Genomic DNA, 12,315 nt, shown 5'->3' with positions numbered 1-12,315 from the left:
TCCTAATCTATGTGTTTAGATGCTACAAAAACCTCCCATTCCTGTTCTTAAACCAGAAAATCTGTATTTACATGTTTTTGTAATACCAAAATGATGATCCCAATCCAAAGTGGGAAATTAGTGCAATCAAGCTAACATTTATTTCAAATATAAGCATGTCCCATTTTTAACAAAACTTGATATATGAATCCTGAATGCAGAGTAATAGAAATGTTAGGACCTAGAGAAGGGCTTTCGAGATCATATAATACGATCTCCTAATTTTATAGATGAAGCAATTGAAATAAGTGTCAATTTTTCACCCAAATTAAAATAGTGCTAGACTACATCTGTGGTCTCCTCACTTCAGGTGTTATAGATCTAATTACACGAGGGAACTCAATTATTTGCATGAGATCTTTTCAAGAGCATCTACACAGCTACTGAATTTTTTTAAAAAGATTTAATTTGCCTGATTATTGGCAGCAAACATTTCAAAAATATGGAAAGCCAATTGCCTAAACTGGGTCTCACAGATTAATAGAAAAATATTGTTTTTATGCCAGAACAGTGGCTGGCCCATAATTGGTGTACAATAAATGTTTGTTGAATGAAAGTGTGCCAACCTAAATAAAGTATTGCCATCATTGGCTCAATAGAGTCCATATGTCCAACTCAAAGCAAGACACCGTGAACAGAACTGCATGTATATTTCTTTCATAATCTCAAAAGTGGTGGATCTAAAAACTGTAGTATTCAAGAAGATGCCAGTAACAGTCTCAGCATAAATCACCGAGGCCATTTTTGATTTAAAAAAACTATAATCCTCCAAATAAGTAACTCTTAAAATTGCTATGATTCTCCAAATGATTTAGAAGAAACAAATCTAAACAGGAGGCTAAATTGGCAGCTGTAATACTCATGTTGGCAATCAGGGAACTAAGACTTTGGGCTTAGTCCTAATCTTGCACACACATAGTAACTATTAACACTATCTTCAAAAAATCTGACCTCTCTCCACTCCTTTCTCCTAAGCAGCAGAAAAGCAGACGGTGTACAAGAGGGGTGGTTTTCTCGAAAGGAATCTGACCCCAAAAGTACTCCAAAGCTTTGCACCCCATTCACCACCTGGAAAAGCTCGGGCAAGAAATTTTCCAAGGCCTAGAAACACCCTACAGCAACCACGGGAGAATACCAACGCCTTCCCCGCTGGATCCCGTAGCTCCCTTACCACCCACGCTGCAAAGCCGAGCCCGGAAATGAGCTGCCCGAGGTCCGAGGTGGGGCGTGAGTGACGTGCGGAGGCCCAAGCGCGCGGCAAGGAGCGAAGGCTGAAGGAGGCTCCGGCGCCCATTTTGTCCTCAGCCTCCGCACTTTCCGCCCCGTCCCCTTGGGCCATGCAACCTACGCGAAATCCGGAGCCAGGCTACTCAAAGCGGCCCTGCATCCCCGACACCCGCTAGACTGCGGCGTGCAGCCGGGTCCAGAGGCGGTCGGGTAATCAAGCGCCGACCCCAGTTCTCGCCGGCGTCTCCTGAGACGCTTGAACTCGGCCTCCGCCTCACTCCAGGCCCCGCGGGCCCAAACCTCACTCCCGGCCCGGGTTATGAAACCCTCAACCTTGTCTGCCTGGGCCTCTCTCGCTCTCGGGCCCGGGCCTCACCCCCTTGCTTCCCCGAACCGAAACCCCCTACGCCACCCACGGGCTGGGTCTCTCCCCTCACCCGCGGGCCCGTGGCTGCTACCCGCCCAGGCCTCACCCCCGCCCCCCCTCGTCCCCCTTCACCCCCCTTCGCCCCTCTCGCCTGCGTCTTCGGCCCCAGCACCCTCAGCCCCAGTGCGCACGCCCCGCCAGGACCGTACCCCCCGGCAAACAGATGCACTAGCGTGTCCCTCTGGCTCATTCTCTCTCCCGCATGTCCTCCGGGCGCTGAGGCGGGACGCGGATCTGGCCGCCTGCTACGGCAGGCGGCTTCGGTCCCGGACTGGAGACGCACAGCGCCCCGGGGACAGCGAGGAGAGCTGGCCGAGACGCGGCTGCAGAAAGCAACCCGGCACAGCCCTCCCCGCGGCACTCTAGCCGCCCCGCCGCCTGCCTAAGCGCGCCGCCCTCCACCGAAGGCTGAGAGAGACCCGGCGCAGCGCGACAGAGGGTGGGCGGGTGGATGGTAGGGGGAAGATGACTATTTGATGGCCCCCGACATAAACAGAGGCTCCCATTGGTCTGAGCGTCGTGACGTCAAGCACTCTGCAGGGCTCTTTCACGTGATCCCTGTGGGCTCTCTCAATGAAAGAGGCCACGAGGCGTGGCCAGAGCGCGTGCCCACGGGGTGGTAGGTCACCGCGCCTCTCGCACCTGAGGCCTGGGGCGAGAGACCTGGAATGAACGCGACAATCACGGCTGCGCTCTCCTGAACAGGGAACTGGCGGGGCTGGGAAAATCGCCTTGGTTCCGGGTTCACAAGAGTATTACTTTGAAAAAATTGGATTTATGACCCAGCAATTCCCTTGGTGTCTATCTCAGAGTAACATTTCGCACAATGCATAAAAAGGTTTGTGCATGGATACTCCTGTACAGGCTCTCAAACAGTACAGAATTATGAACAATGCTTGTAGTAGCAGAAAATTGAAATCAGTGGGGGAATGAAGAAATAAATCACGGAACATTCCTACTATGGAATATTATGTAATCGTGACAAGGGATGAGGTGATTCCATATGGCAAAAAATCTCCCGAGGTGTGTAATAAGTAAAAAAGGCAAGTAGAATTTAAACACTCGGGTTTATTTTTTAAATAATAAAGTAAAAGTTCATGGAAAATGGAATTAAAATATACAATTTAAAAATACAAACTTTGTTTTTCAACGTAAGCTTCATCAAGTTAAAAACACTTTGGTAAGTGATGATACCAGTTGTTTAGTCCATCTGTAAAGAATTGAGGGTTATGGGAATTTAATCATGAAAACGCAGGCTTTTTTACATTATTAACTGAAGAAAAATGGGTGCCATTTACAGATTTTTCACGATTAGAAAACAAAAATATGTCAGAAGGAGCCAGGTCAGGAATGTTAGATGGATACCTAATAGTTTCCCATCGAAATCCCCGGAAAAATGCCCTTATTTAAAGAGGAATGAGCAGGAACATTGTCCTGGTGGAGAAGGACTCTCGGGTGAAGATTTCGTAGGTGTTTTTCTGCTAAAGCTTTGCTTCACTTTCTCCTGTAATAAGCAGATGTTATTGTTCTTCGGCCCTCCAGAAAGTCAACAGGCAAAATACCTTGAGCATCCCAAAAAGCTGCTACTCTGACTTCGGCTCTTGACCAGTCCACTTTTGATTTGACTGGACCACTTGCACCTCTTGGTAACTATTGCTTTGATTGTGCTTTGGCTTCAGGATCATACTGGGAAAGCTATGTTTGATCTCCTGTTACAATTCTTCAAAGAAATGTTTCAATATATTGATCCCACTTGTTTACAATTTCCATTGAAAGCTCTGCTCTTGTCTGCAGCTGATTTGGGTGCAACATTCTTGCACCCATCACGTGAAAATTTGCTCAACTGCAGTTTTTCAGTGAGAAATGTATAAGTAGAACCAGTTGAGATGTCTATGGTGTTGTCTATTATTTGTGCTGTTAATTGCGGGTCCTCTTCAATTATGGCACACCGAAGAATAATCTTTTCCTCAAAAATCGATGTGGATTGTTTGCCACTGCAGGCTTCCTCTTCAACATTATCTCATCCCTTCTGCAAACAAGTTATCCATTTGTAAACTTCAGATTTCTTTGGGGGAATTTTCCCCATCAAACTTTTGTAAAGCATCCTCGATTTCCCCATCCTTCCACCCAATCTTGAACATAAATTTGACTTTTGTTCTTGCTTCAATTCATGCTGCTCTGATAGGGACTGTTTTCAAGCTGATGTCTTATCCTTTTTAGTGCCTCAAACTAGATCTTGTTCACATACGTTATGACAAGTGAGTATGAATTTTTGGTGCAAAAAAGTTTGAAATTCATACATAGTTTTTTTTTTTTTTTTAGGGAAAATGTTTATATAAATTTAAATTTACGTATATTCCATCCTTCTCTTAACTGAAAAGAGTAAAAAACTTTCTGAGATTTTTTTTGCTACTTACCAGTTCCTTTTTTTTTTTTTTTTTAATATACTTTAAGTTCTGAGATACGTGTGCAGAATGTGGAGGTTTGTTATGTAGGTATACATGTGCCATGGTGGTTTGCTACACCCATCAACCCATCATCTACATTAGGTACTTCTCCTAATGCTATCTATCCCCTTGTCCCCCAACCCCCAACAGGCCCCAGAGTGTGATGTTCCCCTCCCTGTGCCCATGTGTTCTCATTTTTCAACTCCCACTTGTGAGTGAGAACATGGGGTGTTTGATTTTCTGTTCTTGCGATAGTTTGCTGAGAATGATGGTTTGCAGCATTATCCATGTCCCTCCAAAAACACGAACTCATCTTTTTTTATGGCCGCATAGTATTCCATGGTGTATATGTGCCACATATTCTTTATCCAGTCTAACATTGATGGGCATTTAGGTTGGTTCCAAGTCTTTGCTATTGTAAATAGTGCTGCGATAAACATATGTGTGCATGTGTCTTTATAGTAGAATGATTTATAGTCCTCTGGGTATATACCCAGTAATGGGATTTCTGGGTCAAATGGTATTTCTAGATCCTTGAGGAATTGCCACAGTGTCTTCCACAATGGTTGAACTTATTTACACTCCCACCAACAGCGTAAAAGCATTCCTATTTCCCCACATCCTCTCCAGCATCTGTTGTTTCCTGACTTTTTAATGATCGCCATTCTAACTGGCATGAGATGGTATCTCATTGTGGTTTGCATTTGCATTTCTCTAATGACTAGTGGTGATGAGCTTTTTTCATATGTTTGTTGGCCACATAAACATCTTGTTTTGAGAAGTGTCTGTTCATATCCTTCATTCATTTTTTGATGGGTTTTTTTTTTGTTGTTGTTGTTGCTGTTTTGTTTTTGTTTTTGTTTTTGTTTTGAGACAGAGTCTTGCTCTTGTTACCCAGGCTGGAGTGCAATGGTGCGATCTCGGCTCACTGCAACCTCCACCTCCTGGGTTCAAGTGGTTCTCCTGCCTCAGCCTCCCTAGTAACTGGGATTACAGGTGCCCGCCACCACGCCCAGCTAATTTTTTTTTTTTTTTTGTATTTTTAATAGAGACAGGGTTTCATTATGTTGGCAAGACTGGTTCTTGAACTCCTGACCTCAGGCAATCCACCCGCATCAGCCTCCCAAAGTACTGGGATTACAGGCATGAGCCACTGTGCCCGGCTGTTTTTTTTTTTTTTTTTTAAATTTGTTAAGTTCCTTGGAGATTCTGGATATTAGCCCTTTGTCAGATGGATAGATTGCAAAAATTTTCTCCCATTCTGTAGGTTGCCTGTTCACTCTGGATAGTTTCTTTTGCTGTGCAGAAGCTCTTTAGTTTAATGAGATCCCATTTGTCAATTTTGGCTTTTGTTGCCATTGCTTTTGGTGTTTTAGTCATGAAGTCTTTGCCCATGCCTATGCCTGAATGGTATTGCCTAGATTTTCTTCTAGGGTTTTTATGGTCTTAGGTCTTATATTTAAATTTTTAATCCATCTTGAGTTAATTTTTGTATAAGGTATAAGGAAGGGGTACAGTTCCAGTTTTCTGCATATGGCTAGCCAGTTTTCCCCAACACCATTCATTAAATAGGGACTCCTGTACCCATTGCTTGTTTTTGTCGGGTTTCTCAAAGATCAGATGGTTGTAGATGTGTGGTGTTATTTCTGAGGCCTCTGTTCTGTTCCAATGGTCTATATATCTGTGTTGGTACCAGTACCATGCTGTTTTGGTTACTGTAGCCTTGTAGTATAGTTTGAAGTCAGGTAGCATGATGCCTCCAGCTTTGTTCTTTTTTCTTAGGATTGTCTTGGCTATATGGGCTCTTTTTTGGTACCATATGAAATTTAAAGAAGTTTTTTCTAATTCTGTGTAGACAGTCAATGGTAGCTTGATGGGAATAGCATTGAATCTATTAATTACCTTGGGCTGTATGGTCATTTTCACTATATTGATTCTTCCTATCCATGAGCATGGAATGTTTTTCCCTTTGTTTGTGTTCTCTCTTATTTCCTTGAGCAGTAGTTTGTAGTTCTCCTTGAAGATGTCCTTCACATCCCTTGTAAGTTATATTCCTAGGTATTTTATTCTCTTTGTAGCAGTTGTGAATTGGAATTTGCTCATGATTTGGCTGTTTGTCTATTATTGGTGTACAGGAATGCTTGTGATTTTTGCACATTGATTTTATATTCTGAGACTTTGCTGAAGTTGCTTATTAGCTTAAGGAGTTTTTGGGCTGAGATGATGGGCTTTTCTAAATATACAGTCATGTCATCTGCAAACAGAGATAATTTGACTTCCTCTCTTCCTATTTGAATACCCTTTATTTCTTTCTCTTGCCTAATTGCCCTGGCCAGAGCATATCCAATACGACGTTGAATAAGAGTGTTGAGAGAGGCCATCCTTGTCTTATGGTGGTTTTCAAAGGGAATGCTTCCAGCTTTTGCCCATTCAGTATGATATTGGCTATCAGTTTGTCATAAATAGCTCTTATTATTATTTTGAGATACATTCCATCAATACCTAGTTTATTGAGTGTTTTTAGCATGAAGGGGTGTTGAATGTTATCAAAGGCCTTTTCTGCATCTATTGAGATAATCATGTGGTTTTTATCACTGGTTCTGTTTATGTGATGGGTTATGTTTATTGATTTGCATATGTTGAACAAGCCTTGCATCCAAAGGATGAAACCAACTTGATTGTGGTGGATAAATTTTTAATGTGCTGCTGGATTCAGTTTGCCTCTATTTTATTGAGGATTTTTACATTGATGTTCATCAGGGACATTGGCCTGAAATTTTCATTTCTGTGGTGTCTCTGCCAGGTTTTGGTATCAGGATGATGCTGGCCTCATTAAATGAGTTAGGGAGAAGTCTCTTTTTTTCTATTGTTTGGAATAGTTTCAGAAGGAATGATACCAGTGCCTCTTTGTACCTCTGGTGGAATTTGGCTATGAATCCGTTTGGTCCTGGGCTTTTTTTGGTTGGTAGGCTATTACTTACTGCCTCAGTTTCAGACCTTGTTTTTGGTCTATTCAGGGATTTGAGTTCTTCCTGGTTTAGTCTTGGGAGGGTGTATGGTCCAGGAGTTTATCCATTTCTCCTAGATTTTCTAGTTTATTTGCATAGAGATATTTATAGTATTCTCTGATGGAAACTGTATTTGTGTGGGATCAGTGGTAATATCCCCTTTATCATTTTTAATTGTGTCTGTTTGATTCTTTTCTCTTTGCTGCTTTATAAGTCTGGCTAGCGGTCTATCTATTTTGTTGATCTTTTCAAAACAGCTCCTGGATTCAATGATTTTTTTCAGGGTTTTTTTTGTTTCTATATCTCCTTCAGCTGTGCTCTGATCTTAGTTATTTCTTGTCTTCTGCTAGCTTTTGAATTTTTTTGCTCTTGCTTCTCTAGTTCTTTTAATTGTGATATTGTGATGTTAGGGTATCAATTTTATATCTTTCCTGCTTCCTTCTGTGGGCATTTAGTGCTATAAATTTCCCTCTGAACACTGCTTTAGCTGTGTCCCAGCGATTCTGGTACATTGTGTCTTTTTCTTATTGGTTTCAAAGAACTTATTTATTTCTGCTTTCATTTTCTTATTTACGAAGTAGTCATTCAGGAGCAGGTTGTTCAGTTTCCATGTAGTTGTGTGGTTTTGAGTGAGTCTCTTAATCCTGAGTTCTAATTTGATTGTTCTGTGGTCTGAGAGACTGTTATTATGTCCATTCTTTTGCATGTGCTGAGGAGTGTTTTATGTGGTCGATTTTAGAATAAGTGCTATGTGGTCTTGAGAAGAATGTGTATTCTGTTGATTTGGGGTGGAGAGTTCTGTAGATGGTCCACTTGGTCCAGAACTGAGTTCAAGTCCTGAATATCCTTGTTAATTTTCTGTCTCATTGATCTGTCTAATATTGACAGTGGGGTGTTAAAGTCTCCCACTATGATTGTGTGGGAGTCTAAGTCTCTTTGTAGGTCTCTAAGAACTTGCTTTATGAATCTGGGTGCTCCTGTATTGAGTGCATATATATTTAGGATAGTTAGCTCTTTTTCTTGCAATGATCCCTTTACCATTACATAATGCCCTTCTGTGTCTTTTTTGATCTTTGTTAGTTTCAAGTCTGTGTTGTCAGAGACTAGGATTACAACCCCTGCTTTTTTTTGCTTTCCATTTGCTTGGTAAATATTCCTTTATCCCTTTATTTTGAGCCTATGTGTGTCTTTGCATGTGAGATGGGTCTCCTGAATACAGCACACCAATGGCTCTTGACTCTTTATCCAGTTTGCCAGTCTGTGCCTTTTAATTGGTACATTTAGCCTATTTACGTTTAAGGTTAATATTGTTATGTGTGAATTTGATCTTGTCACTAAGATGCTACCTGGTTATTTTGCCCATTAGTTGATGCAGTTTCTTCATAGTGTTGGTTGTCTTTACATTTTGGTTTCTTTTTGCAGTGACTGGTACCAGTTTTTCCTTTCCATATTTAGTGCTTCCTTCAGGAGCTCTTGTAAGGCAGGCCTGGTGGTGACAAAATCCCTCAGCATTTGCTAGTCTGTAAAGGATTTTATTTCTCCTTCACTTATGAAGCTTAGTTTGTCTGGATATGAAATTCTGGGGTGAAAATTCTCTTCTTTAAGAATGTTGAATATCGGCTCCCACTCTCTTCTGGCTTGTATGGTTTCGGCTGAGAGATTCTCTGTTAGTCTGATGGGCTACCCTTTGTGGGTAACCCAGCCTTTCTCTCTGGCTGCCCTTAAGATTTTTTCCTTCATTTTAACCTGGGTGAATCTGACAATTTTATGTCTTGGGGTTGCTCTTCTCAAGGAGTATCTTTGTGGTGGTCTCTGTATTTCCTGAATTTGAATGTTGGCCTCTCTTTCTAGGTTGGGGAAATTCTCCTGGATAATATTCTAGAGTGTTTTCCATCTTGGTTCCATTCTGCCTGTCACTTTCAGGCACACCAATTAAATGTAGGTTTGGTCTTTTCACGTAGTCCCGTATTTCTTGGAGGCTTTGTTTGTTCCTTTTCATTCTTTTTTCTCTCATCTTGTCTTTATGCTTTATTTCATTAAGTTGATCTTCAATCTCTGATATCCTTTCTTCCACTTGATTGATTTGGCTATTGTATGCTTCACAAAGTTCTTGTGCTATGTTTTTCACCTCTATCAGGTCATTTATGTTCTTCTCTAAACTGGTTATTCTAGTTAGCTATTCCTCTAACCTTTTTTTAAGGTTCTTAGCTTCCTTGCATTGGGTTAGAACATGCTCCTTTAGCTCAGAAGAGTTTGTTATTACCTACCTTCTGAAGCCTACTTCTGTCAATTCGTCAAATTCATTCTCCATCCAGTTTTGTTCCCTTGCTGGCGAGGAGTTATGATCCTTTGCAGGAGAAGAGACATTCTGGTTTTTGGCATTTTCAGCCTTTTTGCACTGGTTTTTCCTCATCTTCAAGGATTTATCTACCTTTGGCCTTTGCTGTTGGTGACCTTCAGATGGAGTTTTTGCTTGGTTGTCCTTTTTTTTTGATGTTGATGCTATTGTTTTCTATTTGTTAGTTTTCCTTCTAACAGTCAGGCCCCTCTTCTGCAGGTCTGCTGGAGTTTGCTGGGGGTGCACTCCTGACCCTGTTTGCCTGGGTATCACCAGCGGAGGCTGCAGAACAGCAAAGATTGCTGCCTGCTCCTTCGTCTGGAAGGTTCATCCCAGAGGGGCACTTGACAGATACCAGCCGGAGCTCTCCTGTATGATGAGTCTGTCGACCTCTGCTGGGAATTGTCAACCTGTCAGGACGCTCAGAGGTCAGGGGCCCACTTGAGGAGCCAGTCTGTCCCTTAGCAGAGTCTGTCACTCTCTTCAGAGCTGGAAGGCAGGAATGTTTAAGTCTGCTGAAGCTGTGCCCACAGATCCCCCTTCCCCCAGGTGCTTTGTCCCAGGGAGATGGGAGTTTTATCTATAAGCCCCTGACTGGGGCTGCTGCCTTTCTTTCAGAGATGCCCTGCCCAGAGAGGAGGAATCTAGAGATACAGTCTGGCTACAGTGGCTTTCCAGCGCTGTGGTGGGCTCTGCCGAGTCCGAACTTCTGGCAGCTTTGTTTACACTGTGAGGGGAAAACCAACCGCCTACTCAAGCCTCAGTAATGGCAGATGCCGCTCCCCCCACCAAGCTGAAGCATCCCATGTTGACTGCTGACTGCTGCGCTGGCAGCGAGAATTTCAAGCCAGTGGATCTTAGCTTGCTGGGCTCCATGGGGGTGGAATTCGCTGACCTAGATCACTTGGCTCCCTGGCTTCAGCTCCCTTTATAGGGGAGTGAACAGTTCTATCTTGCTGGCGTTCCAGGTGCCACTGGGGTATGAAAAAAAACCAAAACTTCAGTTAGCCTGGTGTCTGCCCCAACAGCCACCCAATTTTGTGCTTGAAACCCAGGTCCTTTGTGCTGTAGGCATCCGAGGGAATCTCTGGTTTGTGGGTTGTGGAGACCGTAGGAAAAGTGTAGTATCTGGTCCAGAGTGCACCGTCCCTTACAGCACGGTCCCTCGTGGCTTCCTTTGGCTAGGGGAGGGAGTACCCCAACCCCTTGTGCTTTCTGGGTGAGACGACGCCCCACCATGCTTTCACTCACCCTCCATGGGCTGTACTCGCCGTCTAACCAGTCCCAGTGAGACGAACCGGATACCTCAGTTGGAAATGCAGAAATCAGCAACCTTCTGCTTTGGTCTTGCTGGGAGCTGCAGACCAGAGCTGTTCCTATTTGGCCATTTTGCCTGGGAATGCATAGTTGTTTTTATAATATCCATTTTCCGTGAACCTTTTCAAGATCCTTCCAAAAATGGGCCAGGTTAAACATAGGGTTATGCTTATAATTCTAGCATTTTGGGAGGCCAAGGCAGAAGGATTGCTTGAGGCAAGGAGTTGGAGACCACCCTGGGCAATACAGTGAGGCCCCTGTCTTTACAAAAAATAAAACTGGAGGCTGAGTTAGAGTCTGCAGTAAGCTATGATAGCATTAGTTCACTCCACCCTGGGCAACAGAGTGAGACCCTGTCTCATAAACAAAAATTAAAAAATGGTAGTTGATATTTATTGGGGACTTACTAATGTGCCAGGCTTTAAGCACTTTATAACATTCTCTTTGTTATTTTAGAGATGAGATCTCTTTTTGCTGCCCAGAGTTGCTACATTGCTATGTTGTCCAGGCTGGCCTCAAACTTCTGGATGCAAAAACCCTCCTGCCTCAGTCTCCTGAGTAGCTAGGACAACAGGCACACAACACCACGCCCAGCTATAACATTTTTTCATTAAACTTTCACAACTACCCTATGAGATAAGTGATTTAATCCCCTTAATTTCACATGAGAAAACTGAATTTAGAATAAGAAAGTGAATTGGTCATGATTACCCAGTTCATTGAAAGGGAGCTTGGATTTGAATCCACCAGTCTGTCTGACTCCATGGCTTCAGTTGGTAAACAAGCTGCCATTAGAAGGGGAAAACTTGACAAAATTTGTCAAAAACAGAAGTAGAAATAAAAATTGGGGCAATCCTGGCCATACTTTCCAAAAACATGCTGCATTAACATTTGAGGACTATTTCTCTCTTATACAAGCTTTATCAAAATGCAATTCACATAACATAAAATTCACCAATTTAAAGTGTATGATTTAGTGGTTTTTAGTATATTTCAAAGTTATGCAACCATCACTACTACCTAATTCTGGAATATTTTTCTCACCCAAAAACCTACCCTGTACCTTTTAGCAGTCACTTCCATTTCCCTCTTTTATCTCCTGGCTAATCTACTTTCTAACTCTTTGGTTTTGCCTATTCTGGACATTTCATACAAATGAATCATACAATATGAGGCATTTTTGTATCTGATTTCTTTCACTAAACATAGTGTTTTTGAGGTTCATTCATGTTGTAGTGTTTTTCAGTACTTCACTCCCTTTTATGACTGAATAACATTCCATTGTATGTATATATCACATTTTGTTTATCCATTCTCAATCGATGGCTCTTTGGATTGTTTCTGCTTATTATCCGTTTATATGAATAATGCTGCTATGAACATTCTTGTACAAGCTTTATTATGGGCATATGCTTTCAATTCTCTTGGTCATATACCTAGGAGTGGAATTGCTGGATCACATAACCCTATGTTTAATCTTTTGGGGTGCTGCCAAGCTTTTCCAAAGTGGCT

The 12,315-nt window shown here is 42.5% G+C and overlaps 1 protein-coding gene across 7 annotated transcripts in view; it reads right to left on the bottom strand.

The window, feature by feature from the left end:
* SLC25A36 (solute carrier family 25 member 36) overlaps nucleotides 1–2,114 on the bottom strand; it is a 38,329-nt gene extending 36,215 nt beyond the window's left edge. For all 7 annotated transcript variants that reach the window (XR_012430757.1, XR_012430756.1, XR_012430755.1 and 4 more), the window contains exon 1: nucleotides 1,843–2,114. Coding sequence is in view for 2 of the 7 variants with exons in the window: in XM_005545939.4 (XP_005545996.3) it covers nucleotides 1,843–1,883 (41 nt within the window). In the remaining 5 variants the exon portion in view is untranslated. The remainder of the gene's footprint in view (nucleotides 1–1,842) is intronic.
* Nucleotides 2,115–12,315: the final 10,201 nt, after the last annotated feature.

Source organism: Macaca fascicularis, chromosome 2 (genome assembly GCF_037993035.2).
Source record: "Macaca fascicularis isolate 582-1 chromosome 2, T2T-MFA8v1.1".
Classification (NCBI taxonomy): Eukaryota; Metazoa; Chordata; class Mammalia; order Primates; family Cercopithecidae; genus Macaca; species Macaca fascicularis.
The sequence above is the reverse complement of the archived record's forward strand: the minus strand, read 5'-3'. Positions and strand labels throughout refer to the sequence as shown.